At 33.8% G+C, this 26,747-nt stretch overlaps 1 protein-coding gene across 1 annotated transcript in view; it reads left to right on the forward strand.

Moving 5' to 3' along the window:
• Positions 1 to 26,317, forward strand: part of ex (FERM domain containing expanded) — an 81,790-nt gene extending 55,473 nt beyond the window's left edge. The window contains exons 2-6 of the mRNA XM_070648958.1: positions 4,805 to 4,950; positions 5,433 to 5,578; positions 21,250 to 21,329; positions 21,456 to 24,588; positions 24,662 to 26,317. Coding sequence (XP_070505059.1) covers positions 4,847 to 4,950; positions 5,433 to 5,578; positions 21,250 to 21,329; positions 21,456 to 24,588; positions 24,662 to 25,260 — 4,062 coding nt within the window. The 5' untranslated portion in view covers positions 4,805 to 4,846 and the 3' untranslated portion in view covers positions 25,261 to 26,317. The remainder of the gene's footprint in view (positions 1 to 4,804; positions 4,951 to 5,432; positions 5,579 to 21,249; positions 21,330 to 21,455; positions 24,589 to 24,661) is intronic.
• Positions 26,318 to 26,747: the final 430 nt, after the last annotated feature.

Genomic DNA, 26,747 nt, shown 5'->3' on the forward strand with positions numbered 1-26,747 from the left:
TCCAATTTGTAGCATGTTCATAAATGCTACTGTCCAATCAGTATGAACAAGCATTTCATGCTGGCAATATTTTTTTTTATTTTTTATTTTCTTTGATTTAAATTTTCATTCTCTTATTGTGTTATTATTGTTTTCTGATGCCTTTGCTGTTGATGCTGCTGTATTTAAAAAAATATAACTCAAAGCCATAATATACATACGTCCAATGTGTATTCACGAAAAAATATAAAAGAAGGCTATATATACTCAAAAAAGAAGAATAAAAAAATGCACAATAAATAAGTGAGGCAGAAATTGTAATTATAATTTTTTTTTTTACCATCATCTTATGGATGGATATTTCGGTGTGTATTCTTCTTACTATCTTGTGCTGTTTGATATTAAGCCACTGCTACTGGAATTTGCGCTGTTGAGTTTAAGAAAAAAAGATGGGCATAATACAAATGCCATGAAATAAGATGTGTGTGCCACAATATGAGGCTCTCTTTTATTTCTTTAATGTATAAATTCCTTTTTATCGCTTTACTGCCAATTCCCCTCCCGTTCTTTCTTATTACTGACTACACACGATTACGATTACGATACGATGTTTAAGATATAAATCTCAGAGAAAGAGACTCAAGAATGGAATATGAAAAAAAATGTTCATATTCGTTAATGATTTTTCAAAAAATGAGCTGAAAAGAATGAAGCAGTAAAGAGTTATTAAGGCGAAGCTCGAGCAAAAATTAAAGAAATTTTTATCCATTTATCATTTTTTTTTTGTGTTTAGGTCTTGACAATCATAGTCTCTTGCTGACTTGAGTAAATTCTGAATTTAATCGATAGATTGAAACGAATTTTGTAATGAATGGAATTTTAAAATTGTTTTTTATGAGTGGGATTAGACTTTGAATTTTGATAGATGCCTGGATATAATTTATTTTCGAAGGGAAATTCCCGAAGAATTGGTTCAATTGTGTGTGTTTTTTTTGTCTGAATTTTGGGTCAATCAATGGGATTTGACCTCAAAGATTATTACAAGGAGTCACGAAACAACATCCAGAGTGGGACTCGAACCTACGACCTATGATTTTTGACATTATGCTCTGAACTGCAACCACTGAGCTATTGAGGGCTATTCGACTATCTGGTAAAGTGCCCTTCATAAATTATACATCTCCTGTATCCCTCTTACTACAGCATTCTCAAAGACATACCTTTGATAGGCTATTACAGGAATCCAATTTCAATAGGAACCAAACTAATTCATCACTCGATCATCTACATCAGTGCTGTTCAAACCTTAGAGTTCCATGGTACAACTTGATGGCATGGTACACTTTGGTGGCATGGTACACCTTGGTGGCATGGTACACCTTGGTAGCATAGCACAACCAAAATCACATACGACATGCAGTTCATAGCATTTTAATGACACTCTAGTGTGTCTTGGCAAACAATTCGAACAACACTGATCCACATTAATCCCTTCATCTCAACCTCACACTCATTCATTATACATTCCACTCAAAAATCCTCGAATTATTCTCATAGAATCTAAAATTAATTCATAAATCTATGAAGCTGCCACTCCATTTCAATCATACAATATACCTTGACATTATCTAAACAGTAAAGCTTAATAGTCTTTTCGGATGCTGACATCATTTTGTAGCTTTTTTTTGCATAAATTTTCCATTTTTCATTTTATGATTTAAATTCTCAAAACTTGTTTTGTTTCGGAATTTTCATCCATAAATAGCTTGACATGCCATAAAAATGTTAATAAATTCCCTCCTAAAATTATAACAATTTTTATGTCATGCCCTTGATAATTATAGATAATTCAGCAAAGAGAATTTAATGAATAGCACATGAAAGAATTTAATTGTTGAACAAAAATGAAGCAACTCCTTTTAATGAATCATTTTTATAATGAAGTGGAACATAATGCGCGATATATAAAGTAGAGCAAATAAAATTCTTCATGTGATTACATTCAAAAAAATAAGTAAATATTTGGAATAAATTTCAAACGAACAAAAAAAATTATGGATAGAAAAAAAAATTGTTTCAGTGGAAATAATAACATGGAAATAATAATCGTAGGTCGTATCAACAATAACAATTTTAATTGATTCTTAGTATATTTATATTCCTTGAATATACAGAAAGACATTAAAAATAGATGAGAAAAGCTTGTGTAGCAAGTTGACGGAAGTTTGAGGTTAGAACGCCTTTTGTGCCCTTTATACTAGTTTGGAATTGGATTTCTGTAATTACGTATTAACTGTATATCAATGAGAGACCCTCTTAACATAAGATGTATAATTTATATATGATACTTTGTGATATAGTCGAATAACCCATGATAGCTCAGTGGTAGGAGCATGCGACCTAAAAAAATAAAGCATGGGTTCGAGTCCTACTCTGGATCTGATTTTGAGAATCACGCTTATTCTGTTAGAACAACAATACTTGTTGATTCTAAGCTTCTATTTAAGATAAGATCAATTCTAGATTGTCAGTGAATAGAGATCATCTCCTCATTCTTCGAGGATACTATCTAATTTTCCTGAAACTCCCAAACTCTTCAATTGAAGCCCCAATCAAATTATCTCTGGGTCCTTGTTACCCAAATAGCACAAATCAGTTAATCGATCCAAATTCGGACACTAGGTATTCGTGACTCTGACATGTTGTCGAATTTAAACTGAATATGACACAAAATCTAAATCACGCGCCTGGGGCTAGATTTTTGACAGATTGGGTCAAATTTTTGACAGATGGATCAAACAGATCTGCATTGATTCATGACCTCCTTTAGATGACGTTTGTAGTTGACTCTATCGCTGGCTACTATTTGCCAAATATCAATATCAAGTATAAAGCTACCAATATCTTCAGTCTCATTCAAAAAGTTCTCTAACTCCTTTCCACGTCATCAAATACCAAAATCTAATCATTTCCAAATAATTCCAACAATTCCGACGAACTATAAACAAGCCCACAAAAATGTATTTCTTTCGAAAATATTTGCTAAAAAAAATCACATTTGAGAGAATTTTTATGACGTTGGAGTTTTGAAGCAAGTTTGAAGCACAACCATAGACACATAAAATAATAAAAATTAAACGTGTCAATAAATTTCATAAATATTAATATTTTCTATCATATTGCATATATGAGACATGAAATCTGAGATTTGAAGAGAAATAACTAATAAAATATTTAAAAAAGCAGGCAATTAGATCAATATCGCATGAGCTGTAAAAATTTATTAAATTCTATGCAAATTTCAATGACTGTAAATTAAAATGTTTGACGAAAATGTCAACTTCAATTTTATTTATTTACAACAACCATCAATTAAGTTAATCTTTTGTAAGCATGGCATGTATAAGAATAAAGCGAATCTGCGTCTCAAGGATTACAATTATCCGCTTGAATTGCTAATTAAGTGCGCAAACGTCGGTTGTTGTTATATTGAATTACATTATAATTGCACATTTTTCATCGTAAACTGAATTATAAACTTAAAAGGCTTTAGATGGCGATGATGGAAATGAATAATAAGAAAGATATGAATACATTAAATTAATATTAGAAGCTCTTTCTTATTATTGCTACTTAAATCAATATTAAACATTGTCGTTTTGAATGTTTGAAGTATTTAAGTGCTACTTAAGCTGATTTTCGATAATGTCAAATGAAAATCTAAATTTATTGTTTAGAAAATAGACAAAAGAAAGACATGCCAATAGTTTTTTTGGGTTATTTATTCATGACGTCGTACATTTGAGGTTATTGAAAGTCTCAGCTTACTAGAATTATGAAATTACAACAATAAAAGTTTTAACGACTTTTGAAAATTCAAATTTCAAATCCGCCATTTTTCCTCCACTTCGAAAAGTATTTTCAACTTAATTCAAGCATAATCGATAAGTTCCAGAATTTACTGCGTAAATACCTGTCTAAAAAAGTGGCAAGAATGAAACATTGACACACAAATTCAAAAACACTTGTTTAATCCAGACAGAAATTCCATTTTAAAATTGTAAACATTATTATCCTTATTAACTGTTCTGGTGCAAGAATGCACATACTTTCATCATTAAATATTATTCTTTATTGACAATAATGACGTCGATAAATAAATTGTGTCAAAAAACACATTCTGAAGTGTGGATATCTTTAGTCGCGTCACATAAACATATCATCTGTATCTGGCGCTATAAAAATAATGAAACCTTTACAATATTGATACAGTTGGACCAGCATGTCGATATTCAATGACACAACATTCCAGAAAATTTTACACGTGCTGTATTTTAAAGTGTTGTTTACAATTTCCATCATTGAACAAGTCACATAAAGGTGCAAAGTATCTACAGTCAAGACATTGATCATCTTCAATCAGAATATTACTAGTAACTTCCCGAAAAATCAAGTTTTGCACAACCTTATAAATGATTTCATCAAATATCGCAATAATTCAGCACAATCCATCCAAGACTTAATGATATCCAGCCCGTAAGCTAGTTAAACAAACATAAAAATACATTCAGCATCTCATTTGTTTTGCAAAGCACAAAATCTACATTTTAAATAAGTTCTTATGAAATTTCAATTGATTTATGCTCATGTAAAAAAGAACTGTGAATAAATTTTAAATGTCCTATACTCAGACAGATAGATATGAAATCGTTTACTGTTACTCTCTATTCGGCTATAAATTAAATTTGATCGTTAAAAAATAACATTTACAATCGAAAAGATTTTTTTAATAACAAAAATGTCTTCTTCTTCTTTTTCTTTATAGGAACTATTTCAACCAAGTACTTGCAGATTGTAATCATGCAGCATGCGAGCTTTTTGTACCGTCAGCGCACCCCTAGAGGTTTGCGCTCCACCATCAAGACCACCTTTACCACCACTTCCGGCAAATGCACGATTTTTAGCTCTAAGGTAAGATGACACTTAATAAGGGATGTACAATAGCATGTAAGGGGTGGTGCCTGGGAAGAGAGGGATCTGGGGTACCGTGTCATATATAAGAGTATCTGTCAGTGCAAAAGTAAGGCATCTGTGGCAGAGTGGTTAGGCAATAGATTAGGATTCTATTTCACTCATTTGTGAAGTTCGTGGGTTCAATTCCTATCAGAAACCGATCTCTTAGTCATTATATAGATTGCTGTCGATATGGCACGGATATGCAAAATGCTCAGAACATTACTTAAGAGTTGCAGTATCTTGGTTCTGTTGGGACTTGGTCGGGACCGAAACTTCGGGAATCTTGGTCAGCAAATAGGAGTTTTGGTGTCCAAAACAGATAATGAGATCATTTTGTGAACCTAAAACAACCCTAAATCCCATTGCTACTGCCCAAAATAATTCAATTCTAATCTTCACAATCCATAACATTAATCAACAATCTCCCCAATTTACAGGCTATTTGGAACACCACAATCCCGCACCCTATACTTCCTAGTCGAGGCCAAAAGTCGTGTACGAGAAGTTTACGCCCAAACATGTCATCACTTTTCAAAGCAAGGAATGCTGGACACCGAACTGTTCGGTTTAGCAGTTATGATGGGTAAGTTGATGCGCACAAAGAAACTTTGTGATAATTTGACTATAAATAGAAGCATAAAAAACAAAAAAAAAATTCCACTAAAATTAAAAAAATCAAAAGAAGGCAGCAGCTGAAGAAGAAGTTAGAAATGAAATAAAAATGAACTCAAATGATGTATCAAGTTTATCGCTCATACGGTCATAAAAATCTTAATATTACGATAACAACACAAGAAAAAAAAAGTAGAAAGAAATCAAATTAAAAACACCATAAGAATCTGAAATTTGTGTGTGGAGTGAAACTTAGTTCCAAAAAATGTGTATAAGACAATAAGAAGAAAGCTTATAAAAAAACCAGTTAAAGATCTCCACAGATTTTTTTCAAATAATTAATTCCCTCCAAAAAAAAACACATCACATCATTTGGAAAATGAAGAAGATGATGAAGAAGAAGAGATGGAAATGATAAACATCATTTTAATGAAAATAAAAGAAATGAAGGAACGAAAAAAAAAATACACAACATCTTTGATCGTAAAATGGTTTAATAATAATCTTCACATCGTAAGCATTAAAAAATATTTATTGTCTAACAAAGAAAAAATTCTCATCTTGATCCACAAAACTTAACATTTTTTCAGACTAAAATATTTTTTGTGGATTTATGAGCAATTTCCATAATTAATTTTTGATGAATTTTTGAATTGAGAATATGACGAGTTTTGGACGAGTTGCTAATTCCGTATGGGGTTGTCTGAACGGAATGCTTAATGATACTAGATGAGCATGCTCGTGAGCATTGCTCTCAGCTTAATCTGCTCTTTAGGACACATTCTTTAACTGCTAAGGGGTCAGCCTCATCTTAAATCGTTATGTAGTTTATGGGATTTCCAAAAAAAATTGGCAACACACTAATATGCCGCGCCACACAGGTTGCCCACCACTGTGCTAGAAAATAGGACTCGACTGATCAGTGAAGCCTTTGGGTCATTGCGTCATATTTAGACACTTCCACTACTGTTGCGATGGCTGAAGCTTAAAGACCTTAAGATTAAACTTCAATTCAGTGTCATTATATGCCTGCAAGACTTGGAAAGTTATCATCAAACCACTTACTAGTAGTAGAAGTCATTTTAGACAGGAATAAAGATCTGTTCAACCACTTTATTAACTGCATCCTACTCACAGTAGATTAAAAGGATTTTAATCACTATCAATACTCGTGATATTTGTCATCGTCTTCATATTCTGTGACTCATTGGTATATTATGTGATTCTTTAATGAGAATCAAACCAGTTTCCTATCAGAAAATTTGTATGAATAATTCTCAGAACTTTAAATTGGCTCGGAATTTGTGAAGAGAAGTCAACTCGAGTCTATATAAAATTCAAGTCGATTCGAGCTTTGATCATTTCTGACGACTTATAACTTACCTGTAGCTTACGAACATATGGTCAGTTAGCATCTTAAGGTACCAATGAGCATGCTCTCTATTTGGTGTTAAGGAACTCAACCATTTAAGCTTCATTCTCGCACCAGTCCATTGACTCTACACCGCAAATCAACTTCTGTTTCAACATCAATCCAAGCTACATCATTAAAGTACAATCCCTTACTAATTATCTAATTTAAAGTTAATGAATGCTTAATGATCAAAATCAAAGAAGCTTATTCCGGAATAGGAAGTAGATGATGTTAATATATCCGTAATTTGATGCATCTATAATGATTCTGAGTCTAATTTTGATCAAATTTGAAACACTTTTAATTCGATAGAGTCTAGATTAAAGGCATTTTATAGTAAAACAGCTATTCTAGATTCTAACGTTTAAGACAAGAATTCCAGCAACTTTAGACATCTAATTTCTAATGTATCTAGTACATGTGGAAATGATAAACAATATTTAATAGCAATTTTAATGCCATAAAATCTTTTTATACGACTTTTTGTAAATTCCAATCAAATTTTTTCATAATTTTCTACTGCTCATTAAAAAATATTATCTCATTATCATACTAGCCATCTCCACTAATCAAAAAAGACTATAAAGTTTCCACAAAAAACAGGCACATTAAAAAAAATTATCAACAATCCAGACAGAGTGAAAAATTATGAGACATAAGAATCTCTTTCCATTTTTTTGCATGATCATGATCATCATCAGCCCACGTTCATCATCCCAAAAAATAAAAGAGCCAAAGAATCGTCTGAAAATAATCATCCTTAATGCAAATGCTCATGATGGAACAGAAATTATTGTTTTACCCTTTTTCATAACGTGTTCGCGCATAATGTGATGATATTTTGCTGTTGTTGTTGTTGTATTTTATGGATACTATCTTCCTTCATTCTTCCAAGACAAAAAATCTCTCTTTCTCTCTCTCCACATCTCCACAACACCGCATGGCTATTTACCAACATTCCATTCCGTCGTCATGTCGTACATAAAGAAGAAGGCAATAAAATCGCTTTACTATACATATGGACATACGAACATATGAGAGATAGTCAGTCTCTTCATTTTATATCGTCGTTTATTTTATGTATTTATATATATATACAGCACAGCCTCGCTCTTGTGATGTATAAAATCATTTTCAGCTACCTGAATTACAAACACGCGTCTCTTTCTCATTCCCTATGCTGTATGTTCCTCATATATGTCGTTTTTCTTTAATTTTGCTTTACAAAAAAATTTCTTTCATTCAATGGGTCGACACTCGAGTGGCTTTTTTTTTTGTTGTTTGGCTGTCGAAAATGCGATAAATGGACGAAATGGAGGTTCTGTTAATGTATTTTATAACTTCGCATACCAACTAATATATTCGTTGCATATTTTTTTTTTTGATTATTTCTCTTCTTTTATTATAATTTATTTAAGTTTTTATTCTTTCATTTCCAGGATCATTTTTAATGCCTTCTTTTATGATTCTCTACATCTACTTCTTCTTCTTACCATGTGTTGTTAATCTCGACAAGAATTTCTTTTCTCTTCGCCTTCGTTTTTTTTTTTTTTTTTATTCTTCATTTCATATTTTTTTGTAGTTTTTTTTTGGGGGGAAATGAAGCACAAACATAATGTATAAATAAAAAAAAATTTCTCATCCATAAAACAATAGACACGCAATCTGTTTATTTCTTGAGCTAACAAAAAAAAAACATTCCTTCATTCTTTTGTTCGTTCCTCTACACCATAACCTCTCTTAAAATGTCATTAATCGTCTTGATCTATCAACAATGAAAGAGATATATAATTGATCCGAAGCGCATTCAATTTTAAAGGAATTCTCAGATTTTAATCAAATGTAAACTTTAGTTCTATTATTTATGCTTCAAAAAAGACAAGTAGCATCTATTGAGACTCAAATTCTGGATTGTTGAAACAATTTGTTAAGTATTCTTGACGATTCTTAAATTTGAAGTTTAAAGGTGTGCCAAAAATATTGTTTCGAAGAGCACGATGTGGGGAATTTCATTATTTGTCGTAAAGCCCCTAACAGACAAAGAATATGTTCATGAGTATGCTTTCCAAATTGAGCATGCTTAATTATTTTGTTTTAGTATTCTCTTGAGCACGTTGATTTAGGTGTATATATACAGCATATATTTAGATGCTGTCATGTGATCATCAGGATACCCTCATGTCTTGCCGTCAACGCAGTGACTTACTGACGGCATTGTCATTGTCATTGTGTTGCTCGGGTATAAATTATCGCAAAAAACTTATTCATTCTTTAAACTCTGCAGAACTCTGTCTGAATAAGCTTTAAATCCTTAGAATCAACATTCAATTTCATTTGATCAAGTATATCCTTGAATAAGCATAGAGCACGAAATCTAACGATTTTCAAAATGTCAATTCCTGGTAATGGCTTTTGGATAGATTAAATGATTTTTTCGATTCAAAATCGCCCTTAATCTCAAAAATTTCAAGTTCAAAAAGTCACAATGTCTTCCAGATAATTTATTATTCCAAAAGAAGTAACTCAAAGTATTTCCACTCAATTTATAACCGCATTTACTATTAATCATTTTACATCAGTTCAGTAAAAAATTCAGCTTTTAAAATAAAAAAAAGTGATATAAATTCTCGAAAAATAAGAAGGAGAGATATAACAATGTATGGACATAAACCTCAACTAGCTTTCCCATGTATTTTAATATGAATTTGCTACCGTTCGTCGAATATGTGGAAAATATAAGCATATTGAATGCATGCATAAAAAACGCATCACTATAGCTCATAAATCATCATATTTACATAAATATTCTATACCTCAAAGATACATATACATATTGGCATGACTATAGACCTGCCTTCATTCGATTGAATAGAAATTTTTCTTTTATTTCTTCGCTTGCAATGCCACAAAATGTCAAATGCGATCTCAATTTGTATTAACTTCTGAAGTTGTAAAAAATTTCAAGGTGCTTTGGGGTTATTAGTTGCTGTTTTGGGGGCTTGTCTAAGTGCTAGGAATTTTATTGGTTTTGAATTGGTTATTGGATTGATTTGAAAATTGGGGGGACTCTATTCTGTAAATATAAAGAGCCCAGGAGCATAGTCCGAATTTTTTGAGGTTATGGGGGGAAGGTTTTGTTAATTGGGGTTTAAATTTTGGGAATTTGTATGGGGTCGTCATTGTTAGTCAATTCCTAGCTTCATTGTGTAGTTTGGTTTCGTATGTAGCAAGTTGTTGTAGGGGCTGCCAACCTACTATACCGGTACAGCTTTCTGTTTTTGTGATACTTGTAGGGCCAACAGGTCAGAACGACAGCCTCCCCCATCTCCTCCAATTTGTATGGATTTCAAAAAATTTAGTGGAAAATTTGGGAATTGTTTTCACGAAAAACCCTTGAAGCAGTTCTTTTATTACGTAACGCTCTTTGGGTGAAATTTGGTAGAGATTTTGCTATAGAAGATGGTGGGCGAAGTAGAGGGGGTGTCGAAAAGTCCTGCATTTCCTGCATTTTAAATGTGCAGACCTTCAATTTTCTACTGTACCTTATAATTTTTCGTTCAATACTACAAGCCAATGTTTTCTGTTTGCAGGACTTTCAGTTTTAGACGAACCCTACTTTTGAACCCCTTCCCCCCTAAAAGAGCCTCTCACAAAATGCGTTTTCGTAAGCATTTAGGTCTTCTGTTTTCGATACTGGCTTTCTTTTCTTTACAATTTAATAATTTACGATTCACATTTTGCCATAAATTTTTTGACATATTTCTCTTCTCTCACATTGCCATCGAATATACACAAAAAAAAAATAAAACCCGGGGATGGACGAAATGAAGAAAGAAAAAAAAAATATCTGCATGTACGAATGGGCCATTAAAATTTACATTTAAAAAATTTATTTTCCATTTTTTTTCTCTCTTACTTCTCTGATTTAAATGTTTAAATTTGAATATTTTTCCTCGCTGTAAATTTCTTGTTGTTGTGTCCAAGTTGTGTCGTATAAGGCAACTCCACATGAGAAAAATATTTTTTGTTTACTAATTTTTTTAATTAAACATAATCTATTCTGCGATTTTTCAATTAATTAGTTAAGATAAAAAGACATAAACTTAAATGACCCCTTGCCAAAAAAGCACAATTTATGTGTTATCATAAATAAAAAAATTTCTATTAAGCCTTAAGACTTTATTTCCTAAATATGGGGAAATAAAAAAAAATTAATTTTCATCATTAAATGACTAAAAAGAAACAATTTTTTATCAATAATTTATGGATAATCATTTGCAAAGTGAGAGCTGATGCCTGATATGCGTCAATGGCACAACGGGGTATACAGCAGAGTTAAATTTATTCTGGACTCAAGTTTGACTGATTTTGATGAATTTTATTAACATTAATTTTGTCTTCGACTAATGATTTAGTTTGTGTGTTTCAAGTCGTAAAAAGTCATCAGTCTTATCTGTTGAATCAAATCTGTGTTGCTGAATCAAAAATTAACGCTTCTGAATTTTAAATTGGACATTTAGCTTCTGAAATGTCTAGTAAGGGGGCATTTACTGTTTAGGTAACGCAAAAAAAAAAAGTATTTTTGAACTTCCTTTTTTTGAGCTAGTGTGTCGCGGAACCCAGGTTGCCCACCACTGCATTAAAGCTTAATCTGGTTTTAAATCACCACTCCTATTCCTCCTTATCTCTAAGAACTTTTCGTAATGAGTAAACGAGCCCTAAGGAACGTTTGGAACTTATTTAACGCTGATAGTCCCTTCCACCCACAGGAACGCTTTATTGCATAGTCATGAAGTGAAATTGTGAACCCTATAAGAGTCCCTCTTCTCTTTTAAGCGCCCACCTTCTTCCCTAAGCGTCCCCTTCTGCTCTAAGCGTCCTTATTCTTCCTAAAGCTTCCTTCTTTCTCTCTTTAGCGTCCTTTTTTTGCACTAAGCATACCCCTTCTTCCCTTAGCGTTCTTTTTGTCCTTAAACATCCCCTTTCTCCTACAAGCCTCCTCCGTCTTCCCAAAGTAACATTTTTCTACTCTTAGCGCCCTCATTCTCCTCTAAGCGTCCACCTTCTTCGCTTAGCGCCTACTTTCTCCCCTAAGCGTCTTTCTTCTCCCCTACACGTTACCTAACTTCCGAACATTCCCCCTTAAACATTTTTACATTTTTTATTTCCCCATCCAAACATTGTTTTTTCTATGGTCATCACTCATTAAAAATTACATGACAGCATTCCGACACTCCTTTTTAACGATTAATAGCAAAAAACTCATCGACTATTAAGTCACAGATAATTTCACCTTTTTTTCCTATAAGGCACCAAGTAAGCATGAGTACAAAATATGCAGTCGTACATAAAATGACGTTGGTGGCGTCAAAAAATTTGCTGCATGTTATGAATTTTTAAATAATATTTTTTAAAATATTTCATAAACTCGATTCAGCCATAATTTATTGACATATCAGCACATTATAAATGTTTCATGTAATATTATTCATAAATCTGGTCATTCTAAGGTAACATTAACATTAACAGCAACGGCAGCAGGAGCAAGTTACATTGCAATGTTAAAAATAAGAAAGAAAAAAATTCCATCGTATGACGGTGATAAATGCCTTTTTAAAGTTAGATGACCTTTGCGTGTCTGTATAGTAATGTTGGATGGATGGATGGATGTAAGGAAAGCAGGCGACAGCATAATCAACTTTATACCACTATAGGCGCGTACTTAAAAATACATTTAGCTATTTAAACACATTCCATACATAGAATGGAGAGAAATATGTGAATTCCATCGTCGTATCACGGTGCCCCTGAAGGCAGCTTTTGTACTTTGTAATAATAAAGACAGTACTTCTCCATTGGTTTGCTGTTACTTCACAGAATTTATCAAGCTAGTCGTCTTTTTTTTAAATGCAATTCGCATCATAAATTCCAATTTTCGCCCTATTCTCTTTCCTTCCTTCTTCTTCTCGCGAGAAAATGGCTTTATAATGTAACATGTTATTTACATATCCATACACTTGGTGCTTGCTTGTTTCGTTGAAATATGCTGCAGATTTTTATGTGAAAATATTGTTGAGGAATTTTCTAGATTTTTTATTAATTTAAGAATGTTGGATACAGAATTTTTGGGAATGGTAACCTAAATGACTGAGGAGGGGATAGTGTTTAGGATATTGAGCCATATAAAGGCGATTCTGCCAATGCAAATGCAAGGTCTCAGTGGACGAGTGGTTAGGCAACAGACAGAATATCTGGATCGCTCTTCTTTTGAGCTCGTCAGTTCGATTCCCACCTGAAACCAATCTTTCAAACGCTCTGTGCTATAGAGCAATGTTGTCCTAACAGTGTGTCGCCGAATGTCATGTTGAGGCTTCGGTCGTGACTTACCATCGAGTGTCCTTAAGTACACTTTGCACACAACATGAGCATTATGTTGTTGATATAGCAAGAGGATTCCCTCAATACTCACAACATTACGCAACCTAATTACGACGACTCCTGGTCCATTCGTCTATACATCCAAATTCCTCAGATCCTCAGTTCGATTCCCAATTTTCTACAAAACTCCCAATCACAACTTTGTTGCCCCCAAGACACAAGTCTCTCTCAACATTACAAGTAAACACGTTTTCAGTGTTATGATAAATTTTACATTTCATTAAAATAAACGACCGCCGTTGTCAGTCGCGCAAATAAAAAAAACAGTCGACAGAATGGGAGGGAGAGAGAAGGGAAGAATAAATATACTTTAAAGTGTGTACACATAATTTTTAAATTTTGAATGGAATGCAGTCATGGCATAAAAAATGTTAATAATAAATTTTCAATACGATTCACCAATTTTTCATTCCATACAGCCATTGAAAAATACCATGGATGTCGATAATCGGCAACATTGTATGTTGGCGTTGATCAGTTCTTTTAAAGTTTGAGACTGAACTGAGGTAGAATTTGAAAGTTTTGGGAATTTTTTAAAGGCATCGATAAAATTATTATGCTAAGTTGTTAGTCATTATTGCCGTGATATTGTGCCTTAGATATCTAAATTGATAAAATTATAGGTTCATAAATTATAAGTATGGGTAATATGGTCGATCATGATTATAAGATAAGGGTATTATGGTTGTTAAAATTCCTTCACGATTGAACAATTTATCATGATTTGATTTATTTGCGTTGGCTTTTTAAATTGTTTAGTTTGTTGGAATTGAGTTAATAGACAGGTGTCTGTGTAAATGGGGTAAATATTTGGTTTTGTTGGAAATTGGATTCTTATCATTGGTATATTACTGGGAGTGCAATAGTAAGGGGGAATTAGAAGATGAATAATTTATATATGGCACTTTGCCATTTAGTGGAGTAACTCTCGATAGCTCAGTGGTAGGAGCATGCGACCGGAATTCGTAGAACTAGGGTTCGAGTCCCACTCGGGATCCGATATTCCAAATTGCATTTTTTCTGGCAGATCAACAGGTTTTAATAGCATTTGATTAAAGGTTGTTGACAAACTATGGTGTTTCCGTAGAACTCTAGGAAACTCTTGGGCTGTTGATACTAAAAGTGTTGTACTTGGCATTGGGAATTGGAATATAAAGCCAAATTCTAGCAATAGTTAAGGGAAGATATGAATCACAATTGATCTGTACGACCAGAGAAGTCAGTAACTATACAAAGAAGAATACCTAAAAATAGTAGTCATCCTGTCCCAATATCCAAATGTCCCACAATGTTGCCAATAGGTACAAATTTGGTTATTTTCACCATGTGGCTGCCACATACTTCGAATACTGCCGCTTCCTAGCCGTGGTGGCAACATTTCAATATATGCTGATCGGGCTACTCTGATATATTAATGATCCAAATTTACAAATTTTAAATTACTTCCACATCCCCAATTATTTCACTCAATTTACTTTTAATCACAAGTCTATGTCAATAACTCATCTCCAAATGGACGTCACACTTTCATTCAACAACTCCATTTAAAGGAATGCCATGTGAATTTTAATTATACATTGTCGTCCAAAACCAGTCACATGCAACAAAGTATTATTCGAAAGGAATGATATGTGATTCTATAACAAATAAATTATTCAATTAAGAATAAATATCTCAAAAAAAATCACTCCTCAGCCTTAATATGCTTCAATAAAATTAATTTCTCTTTTTATATTTATCATCCAATTCCATCCCATACACAAATAATAAATTCCATAACGGAAAATGAGAGCATATTTTTGCATCAATGTTGCAGGAATCAAGATAACATAAATTAATCTTTGTTTTTTTTTTCGATACTCTTTTCTTCTTCCTCTTCCCGCTGGCATTTGCCACTGTTTCTGTCTCGTTCATCTACGAAATTGATGCTCGCAATTCCCTTTTTCCCATTAGTTTATGTTTATGTTTTTCGTCTTCTTTAAGCTTTTTTGTACATGAAAAAAATGTAATATTTATTTTCAACACGAGAGAATTCGTAAATATAAAAATATTTTTCATGTTCTTGACTTTACAACAATAAAAGTATAAGCAATAACAACAACAATGTATGTTTGAGGGGAGGTAAAGAGCTTTGGACGATGAAATTATTACAGGAAAAACAACAAAAGGTGAAGTGCATTTTTTTGTTGGCGTAGACCCAAATTTATGTAAAAACCAAAAACCGCAATTGATGGAAAAGTCGATTAAGGTTATCTTATTGGACATAGGGGATAATTTAAGCGCATTCTTTAACTTACAATGTTGCGGGGTTTAATGTAGAACGTGAAAACATAAATTTTTATTGAAATTATTCACATTTCACATTAAGGAATTACAATTCTGAGGAATTCTTATGTTAATATCTTCAAAATTGGAACTATCGAGATCTTCAAGGATTGAGGAATGGAAATTGATCGCCTTTAAGGCAGCGGACTGGTGAAGCATTTATATTTTGAGGCTTTCGCCGACAATAGCCAGCATACAGTAATTATCTTATGGAAAGTTTGAAGATTTTTTCATGAAAAACCCTATCAAATTGGAAAGTTTCCTCCAAAAATAGACATTCTTCCTTCCACCTTCCCCTCCGTCATCTTTCGCTTGATTATACCCTTGACCACTTGTATAGTCAAAATGTTTTCTAGACCCTCCACACCCATCTCCGACTACCTTGGTGTAGATCTCAAAATCGACTTGGATCAATTAAAATTTAGTCTAAATTCACACCTTCCATTGTGTGACCCCTAACACCCTAACCTTAAAAATTCCATTCAAACTTCCAAGGAAACATTCATAAATCTCATATCGCTTAGGGAGAGGAAAGGGGATTTGTTATAAAGTACAGATTTCGATTCACGAGTTTTTTACAGAGCATTTCAAGGGAATGAGAGTCTTAAAATGGTCCTTCTAGCGTTACGTAACATCCAAACATTCCCCAAACTAATCAACTCCTTTGCTGTAAAATTAATTAAGACCACATCACGACAAAAGAGATAAATAAGACCCAAATATAAATTATTAGCATACCAACCTCTTTAAGTCAATTTACCCAGCGTAAAACGTCAAAATAAAATTATTAATGCACATATATCCACAAAACAACAAAAAAAAAATTTGCCCCAAAAACCATAAATAAAAGAGACAGAGAAAGGAAGAGATAAGAACGTAAAGTTGTAGATAGTTTTACAAAGAATCAGAAAAATAACATGCTGACATCATGCAACATTGTTGTGAAACACAAAAAAAATGTAAAGCAGATCAGCATATAGAGGAAGAAGTAGAAAAAAAAATTTGTAAAGAAAGAGAAAATAAGTAAATAAACTATTTCAAGTGTAAGGAACAAAACAACACACGACATACATCCAGTAGATTTAATAACAATCTTAAAGTGAATCGCAACAAATACGGGAGACGACGACGTCGTCGACGATATAATGATATCTCTCGCGACTAATCGCATTACGATAAAGTAATTATTTTACATCTTACACACATATTAATGGAACTAGAGGGAGACTGAACGACATGGAGAAGAGAAAAAGAAGGCAAACAGACTATTTAAATGTTGTTATTAAAAATGGTTCATTGTAAAGTTATTTCCATTTATTGTGCATTGACTGAAAGATAGAAACATTCCACTGTAATTTTTCATCATCCATTTCTTTTGTGGCTGATCATAAGTGATGAATTCTATAAGCGACTGACTGTTTTGTCCTATAAGACAAAGAGCATGCTCTAGAGATCGCATGCCTTAAATATGCTAGATGAGGATGCTATTGAGCATTGCTATCAACTTACTCTGCTCATGAGAGCACTTCTTTGCACCTGCAGCTCTAAGCTCGAAGTAGACTTAAATATTGTATGGATGGAATTCGCTTCTCCATACCAAATCCGAGTTGACCTAGAGTTATGCTCAGTTCAGGGTCTTAGCTTGAGAAACAAAAACTACTTTGACTGTTGATTCTTGTGGCTATAGATCTTAATTACTCTGACTACTCCATTATCTCACTTAAATCTACACAAATTCTCCACTAACCCGGAAGGCACAATGCGTAGAAATTACTGAAAATTCGATCACAACTCGACTTGACTATGACCTGAGGGTGAATTTCATTAAATCTGGTTTCAGGCAAGACTCAGGTTACCCTGGGGTTAGAGTTATGCTACCATAGAGCAAGAGTTATGCTGCTCTGTGGTGAAAATTACGCTTCCTTGGGGTAAGAGTTAGGCTTTTCTTGTGCTTGAGTCATCCTACCCTGGGACTAGAATCACGCTGACCTGGAACTGAATTATCAACCATTTCTACACTATGTCCCTTCCGAGTTAGTTTAAATTCAAATCCAGTTCACTTCTGCATACCTCTTTCCAAAAGCTTGAGACATCACAACTGAACGACCCCTACGAGTTTACAATTATTTTCGCTCATGAATTTATCAGAATTGATTACCGAGTTAAAAAAGATTACTGACTCTGCTCGTATCGTCTCATTCTTAACGTAGTAATTCAATTTACATCAATTTATAATTTTTAAAAAATGTTACAAAAATAAAAGAAGAAAATACAAAAAAAAAAACAGAATCAGACAACAATGTTGCCAAAAGCACATGCATTTTTGCGTTGGTTGGGTGTGTTATTTCATTCAGTTACATTTTGTATGTACTGGTTGTACATGATTTGTATACGAAAACAGCATATTTTGCGCGCCAACTTCATTGAAATTTAAGTTTACGATCAGTAAAGTATAATAACAAGCGCGAATTGTAAAAGGAATATGCATGTTGAGACAAAGTGGAGATGCTGAATGTGGTGATTGTGACAGTTGAAATATTACAAATATAAAAGTATATAAATTGTTTAATGATAACAGGAATGGAATAATAATTTTATTGGGATCTAGTATATAATTTTTTTACTATTGTGATAATTAATGATGGAAAGACGCTTGGGGACGTCTTCGTGTAGCATAATCGTTTCTTTGAATTGACTATGAAAGTATTTTGCAACATTGTTGATGACTTTAAAGATGGTTTAAGATGTTATAAATTGATCTCTTGTAGATGGTCGTGGATAGCTTATTAATAGATGAGATAGTCGCATCTACAATCGATTCTAAGCTACATTGTTTGGTTCTAAAGAGACTTGACTATGTCTTCCTTAAATAGAACTCAACAATGTTGAGCATTGTGGTGATTTTAATGATTGAGAGGACTGCTTCAATGATGGGACTTGAACCCTCGTGTAGCTAGTGATATGGGTATCCGGTCAGTCATCTTACCACATTTGATTAAGTAGGATTCGAACTCTTGAAAATTGAGTAGATTCCAAATTTCCCACTCTACCACAGCAGCCATGCCCTCAATTTGACATATTTCCCCACATATATCCATCAATACCCCCAAATTCCACTCTGCTCACAATCTAACCACAACATTCTTGCTTCTGTATGCCTATATATAAATTCAAGTTTAGGGATTAGACAAAAGTCAATCAACTGATATAGCATAGTCTAAAGCATGATCGATTGTCACCATATTCCAATATCTAGTCTCATTGGAACCTGATTTTATTTCATGTTTTGAAAATTAAAAGCAATTTCAATTCAAGAAGCGGAATTCCTTACACACGTCCATATAAAGCGGCAAAAAGAAATATATATGTAGTCAAATCGACAAGAAAATAGCAATGAATATGAAAAACGCACCCAGAACTGTAATCAATAATAAAAATGTATAGCCTCACCTCATTACATTAACTACAAAACTGATTAAGAATGCTCATTTATTAGTCAGTAATCCGCAAAAAATATCTCCCGCTGGATAGTGCATGTAGTGATAATAAACTATATTGCCCGGACAGCATGCTGTGTTTTATGGGGGAGCTGCTACGTTGTCCTATTTAGAGATGCAAGATGTGATCCCTGGCAGGCAATGAGACTTATTTTAGGTAACGTAGTGGTCTTCCTGTACCATGGTTGTGGTCTTCCTGTACCATGGCTGTGGTCTTCCTGTGAAATTAAAAACATGACCTTTGCTCGTTAAGGGAAGTTGTCCTGCCTGTTAGGGCAAGTTGCTCTGACGACACTGTGACGTATCTGATTTCGACCCCACCGATTCACCACATTGTGCTGCTCGGGTTGAATAATTCATTTATAGAAATAAGAAAGCCTTCAATTAACAACATTTTATCATCCCCAAGACCTGCATTAATATGTGTTTATGCATTTTTCATTCTGATCTTTTTTCGATATTAGTTAAGGCACATAAGCATAAAGAGAAAGAGGAAGAAATTATTGTTTGTAACTTTTTTTTTATTTTAATTAAATTCCAGTTTCAATAATAATGACTTTTTTTTATCTCACATACAATGTCAATCTAAATATACAGCATACAGTCACAACAGTCATTGGAATGTAGATTTATTACGCATGGCGCTACATAGACGATCTATCCGTCGACATTGATAATCATCATAAAAATAAATTTGTCCTTATCCTCATGCATGCGAAAGAGATAGTTAAATGACTAAGAGAATGCATAAATAATTACATTCCTATAAACTTTTTTTTTTATTCCATCAAACGATACTTATCGCCATCCACTTGCGACTCGTTTATTACGCCCATCGCTTACTTTTTTTTATATTTTATAATTTCAAAACACACATGCACTTTCATGTCGTTTTAATCGCTTTAATTTGCTTCGTCTTAAGCTTGACGCTTTGACTTTCTTCATTCCAATGTATGTATATACATATTTATTTAAGTGCACAGTCACATGACATACACGAGGAATATAAATTGAGATAAATAAGTCAAAATGATTGGGAATTGCACACCTTTATTTCAGTGGATTAAATGTAATTTTTTTTTTAGTTCACAATCGCAATGATGTTCGATTATAATTAAGTACGAGTTTAATGGCTTGTTATTTCCAATAAAAATCAAGTCGTTTTGTTCATTATAATGAGGATGGGGAATGACTTTTTGAGAGAGAGATTATGTGATATATTAAGATGAAATTATGAGTTGAGTTGGGTATGAGTCAATGCTTATATGAGAGGATTTGTGAATGTGAGAGTATGGCCTGAGTATAGACTATGGCTGAATGGATTGATAACGGATCGAAAATTCGAAATCTTCTAGATTCTCAAGGGTTCGAATCCTTGTTAATCACTACAATGGTCTAGTCCAGTGGTGAACAACCTTTGGTGTCACGACATTCCTTAATGATAAGCCTCGCAAACGATTTGCTGTTCATTACATTTCCTCATAAAATCGGTGGTACACTAGCATGCCCCAACACACATGATATCCACCACTGGTCTACTCCTAGATTTTTGAGAATTCGAACTTTCGATCCCTTACTAAATTGAACTAACTAGTTCCAACCATGCCAAAGCACATAGAATGCCCACCACTGGTCTAATTCTAGATTTCTGTGAATTCAAACCTCCAATCCCTTCCAAAATTGACTCAAGTAGTTCCTGACTACATCCCATCACAAAGAGGATTTACCATAACAAGCAAAATGCTTAATTGATTGTAGCAGCATGAAACATAATCATCATCAGCTAATAAAATGTTCCCACTTGCTTCTTAAAAATATTCAACATCATTACAATCAGTTGTTAGGCTGCGCTTTTGCCTTGTAGCTATTCAACAATCATTTTTTTATGTTTCTATTTATTTTTTTTTTTTCAATTTCTTGTTTCTCAATAATTATTACAACATTCCAATGTATTTTTATTATTTATAGATGGGGAGTATTTGTTCGCCGATCCCGAATCCAAGCTATCAAAGTATGGCCCAAAAAGTTGGCGATCATCGCACACACACGTAAGCATTTACCTTATTACTATTAATAACAATAATAATATTTTAATGTCTACATGAAAGAATGTGCTTGATGTTTAATAATTTTTTTTTTTCTTCTTTACTTCTTGTATTTTTTTTTTACATTAGGGTCTCGACGCGAATGGCAAACCTCTCTTGGAATTTCACTTCCGTGTACAATTCTACATTGAGAGTCCGCTTATGTTAAGAGATGAAATAACACGACATCATTATTATTTGCAATTAAAGACAAATTCTGTACATCGGGATGTACCAAAGGAGTGCTCAGATCAGTCATTACTCCTACTTGGTGGCCTCTCATTACAAGCCGATTTTGGCGATTGTAGCGATGATTCACAATCACAAACAGATTATTTTCGTCCCGATGATTACATACCAGCAGCATTACGTACATCATGGGGTATATCAGCATTGCATTCTTGCCATAGAGAAAATCGTGGAATGTCACGTGCAGATGCAGAAACGCATTTTATAAGAGAAGCATGTGGACTTCATGAAGCCATAAACGCTCATACATTTAGAATGAAAAGTAACAAAAATGAAAATGGTGTTGGTTCAGTTATGTTAATTATTTATGCTAAAGGTATCAAGATTGTTAATGAGACAACTCAACCGGTCACATTCTTATGGCCGTTAATAAGTAAATTAAGCTTTGATCGTAAAAAGTTTGAATTAAGATCGGGCGACAATAAAATAACACTTTATTCGGGTAACGATGATAAAAATAAGATGCTGTTGGCATTATGCAGAGAGACTCATCAATTTTCTATGAAAATTGCACCACGTCTAACGGAAGCGATAAAGCGTGAAGAAGAAGAGAGTAATTGCATTCATGCATGCTATCTTTATTCTCGTGCATTAAACATGCAATATAAGAGCAAAAATGATCAAAGAATATCTGTTATATCAAGCACAAGTTCTAATACAACATCGGGCATTGTGAGTGATCGCGTGCATTCCGAGGATGAATTAGAGATTTTAATAAATACTCCACCTATTGCGGCACCCTCAACTGAAAGTCTCGCACTTGCACATTTACTTGATTGTCCGAGTGTATCTCGACAAACGTCATCTGTCGGTCAGGTATCACTTAAAGATATTGGTGACACATTTGCTGCATTATCCGTTCGATCAAATACACGATCAACAAGTAGCGAAGGAACGGAGACACTTAAGGAGCGTAATAGCGAAAAAGATTCCGATGTCTCACCTACATCACATAATGTTGGATCACAATGTTCTTCAACATGTAGTACAATAGTTGTTGTTGCATCAGATTCATTATCGCTTTCACCGCTTAGTAAGGCGCAGCATAATAGCAGTAGTAGCAATGGTAGTGGGCGTCGACAATCGTCGTCAACATGTAGTAGTTTAGAATTAGGTTTTAGTCATACAGCACAGAATTCAACTGTAAGTGAACTTACAACAAATTCAGTCAACGATAATCATCATTTTGATGGCACTGATGTACAGAATGATGATGATGAGACAATATCCGGTGTATATACACTTGATGATCATGTTGCACCAACAGAAACAAGTGGAGTTTATACAATGAATAGCAGTGAACTCACGGGTCAATCATCGGAAATTGCCGAGTCAGAATCGCATGAAAGTTCACACTACGGAAGCTTTCATCCAAACAGTGAAATGGGTGATAAGCTTGTTGTTAATATTAACATCGATTCTGTCGATGGAGACTTCCGACAGCGTCTCGATAGTGAAGAAAGTCAATTTAGAATGAGATCTGATTCGAATATCAGTGCAGCTGGTTCATTCCGTGGTGATGGAAGTGATCCAGCAGATTCAAAACACAATCCATTAACAGCAGAGGAGCTAACAGATTTGATTGTTGGACGTGGTTCATATCCATCACGTAAGACAGTTAGCAATACAATGGATTCAGATTGTGATTATGTCACACTACCGATTCCATTAGAAGGTGAAAGTTATTTGCAAGGTAGTGAGGATACAGCACCAACAGAGGATGAATATGAGAAAGATTTACTAGAAGTAAAACCTCCAGCACCACCACAAAGAATTGACAGCATGTCCTTATCAAATCTCGTTGAATTACCAAAACCGCCACCATATAATGCACATCACGAAAAGACGGGCCTTCGTGGTCCAGATATATCACCAGAAATTCCATCACTTCCAATAAGAGAATCTCAAGTTTATCCTAGAAAGTCATTGCGCTCACTCTCAACTGTCATACCTCCGTCGACAATACCCGAAGAGACACCTGCACGATTTATAACAACGCGACCTCACATAAATATACTTAAGGCACACACGTCACTCGTTGGGGAGTCAACAAAGCCAAGCTACGCTGCACCAACAGTCAATACGATTAATAATCTATCACAATCACCATTACCAACGACATCGGCAGCAACATCATTATCTCTAGGTATTCCTATTGTACCATATCACAATTTGCACGCTCAAAGTCACTTATCACATTCCTCACGATATCCCGAAGCTAAAAGTGCACCAAGAACTTGCGTATTATTGCCAGTTATTAAACCTAGATCACAACAATATGTTCCACCACCATCAATGCCTACCATGCAAAGACAGCCCCCACCACCTCCACCACAAGCACAACTTGCCACAGTCTATACAAGTCAACTTGCACGATCCCAAATAGAATTATATCAGCAACAGCTTTATAGTGATGTAGATTATGTAATATATCCATTGCAAGATCCAGCTGTGAGTCAACAAGAATATCTTGATTCAAAGCAAGGATCAATATTAGCTGCAATGGCACAAACACAACCACCGCCATATCTTGCATATCATACTGTACGTGCACATAATAGAAGTTGGGATGGAAATCATGCTCTCTATCGTAGCACACCATTTTTATCAATGACAATATCATCACCATCACGTTATGCATCAACACAAAATTTGTCTGACACATATGTTCAATTGCCAGGTACATACTCACCATTATATAGTCCATCTGTTGCAAGTTTATGTTCATCATATGATGCAACAATGCCACCACCTCCACTACCACCATTAAGACCACCGAGAATTGCACCAACGACAACTGTCACATCGTCGTCAATATTCTCACGATCAAGATCTGATGATAATATTTTAAATTCAATAGATGTAACGCCAAAATCACGTAGACCAATTCCAATACCACCTGCTTATGATAAGAAACCAATTAGAAAACCACCGATGCCGGTGCCAATTGAGAGCTTAGAACTACCGCCTTCTGGTAAGTTAACTAAATGAGAAATGTTCCTTAATGATCATTTGACTTATGAAATCAACTTTTTCAACTTTTGTAGTACCCGCAAAGCCATCGACACTGAGGTCTTCATCAACTTCATCAATCCTGAAGTCGCAATCGAAGTCTTCAATGAATTTAACGACAGTCGATTCATCATCAAAAATGGCATTAACACTTGCAGATGTTAGTAAAACGACATCCTCAAGTTCGAAACCGATAGATTTGAAGGATCTTAAACTCTCGCATGTTATCTGCCCGGAATCTAATAAAATTCTGTGCACACCGGCAACATTAGCACAACAGCAAATAGACATAAATATTTTACGTGAAAAAAGCAAGCATCTTGATTTGCCACTCATCTCAGCATTATGTAATGATCGTTCCTTATTAAAGCAAACAAAAGCCTTTGTGATGCCAAAACCATCGAGGTCATCACTACAAGGTTTATCACATACGTCGTCAAAAAGTAAATATCCTGTATCAGGATTAAATACAACACAATTGACATCAACAAAGGGTAGAAAGACGACAATAAGTCATCGACATCCAAATGATAAATTGCCACCATTACCCGTACAAGAGAGTGGTAATAAAAATAATTATGTTATGGACCCGATACCGCTTAAGCAAAAGACAAATCAAAATACAAATCTTTAAGGGACGAACTGGATGTCCTGAAATATTTTTTAATTCAAAAAAAAATGAAGGAAATTCTTTAAAATAATAAAAAAATCATTTTAAAAATGATTAAGTTAAGTAATAGGTGAAGATAAAGAAGTTATATTGAAAATCAGGGCTACATTTAGAACTTATTATGCTTTTTTAATGTTTAAGGACACAAAGAGATAAATCCACAAAATCTCTTTTTTGACTTTTCATGAGACCAAAAAATTAAGACTTTTTGGGCTTCATTTCTGAAGAATCTTACTAAAATTATCTAAATATTAATTCTGTAGAAACAAAAATAAAAAATTTAGGGTAGCTCTCTGAAACCCTAACAGGTGCCTTACGTGACCTGTTAGTGAAAGATATTTGGTAATTTTGGTACTACATACTTCAAAATTTTAATTTAATTAATAAGAAAAATATTTAAAAAAATCCGCATTATTTTAATGCACACAAAAATAAAAAATAAAGAAAAATATGCAGCATAAAGTTATAGTTTTAGAAAAAGTTACATGAATTTTGCCATACACATTCACATCAGCAGTCAATCAAAAAAAAAATAATAAAAATGTTTTTGTTAAGGTTAAATTAATGAAATTCTTAGTTGAATGTAAATGAAGGTGAAGATCAAATTGAATTATTAAAAAAAGACATGTAGAAAAAATGAAACTCCAGCTGATTGTGTGATTGTTGTTTGACATAGAATTGAGGTTAGAGTTGTTTGAGAATTTGAGTTGAAGATGTTAAATTTAGAGTTATTCCTTGTTAAAATGTGAAATCGAAGGTTAAAATTATTTTACTAAATTTCAATAACTTGATGGCTTTCTTTCGATCCAACAGAATATTCTGTTCTTGTCAGGACTTAGCCAGAGATGGAGCGGTGGAGCGGTGAGGTTAAAGGTCGATCCTTCCTTATCTTGCTGCTCCTTGGTTTGGAGCCAATTTCTTCGGTGCTCGTTTGGTATGGTACGTGACATCACCTAACAGTTAAAAAGCATGCTTTTGAGAGCTTGCTAATCTGAAATGCGCTATATGAGCATGCTCGTAAGCTTATATTTGCAATTTTCTTCCATCTGCACATTAGGTTGCATTCTTTTAACTAGATATGAATTCATCCATATCAGATGTGCAAATTGGCAGTTGGGGCTCTAACCAAATTTTGAGACTGGCAGCTAAGCTTTGGTTCTCAGCAGCTAAAGGGCATCTTAAAACCTTTGAGTAATTTGTCCAGACTTTTGTCCAGATTTTTACAATTTTAAAATTTCAGTCACAATTTAGTGTCTGAATTTTGACTATTGTTTCTGCTAAGAATGTACTCATTCTGATCGAATTTTAAAAGTATTTTAACTCTGGACTACTCTAAACTGCTCTGGATTGCACAAGATTGCTCTGAACTGACCAAAATCTTACAAGCATCAATCACCCAATCGCTAGAATAGCAACTAAACATAAAAGATTTCGATCAAAAAAACTTCAAA

Source organism: Chironomus tepperi, unplaced genomic scaffold (genome assembly GCF_022539635.2).
Source record: "Chironomus tepperi strain 1889 unplaced genomic scaffold, CSIRO-AGI_Ctep_v1 contig_415, whole genome shotgun sequence".
Classification (NCBI taxonomy): Eukaryota; Metazoa; Arthropoda; class Insecta; order Diptera; family Chironomidae; genus Chironomus; species Chironomus tepperi.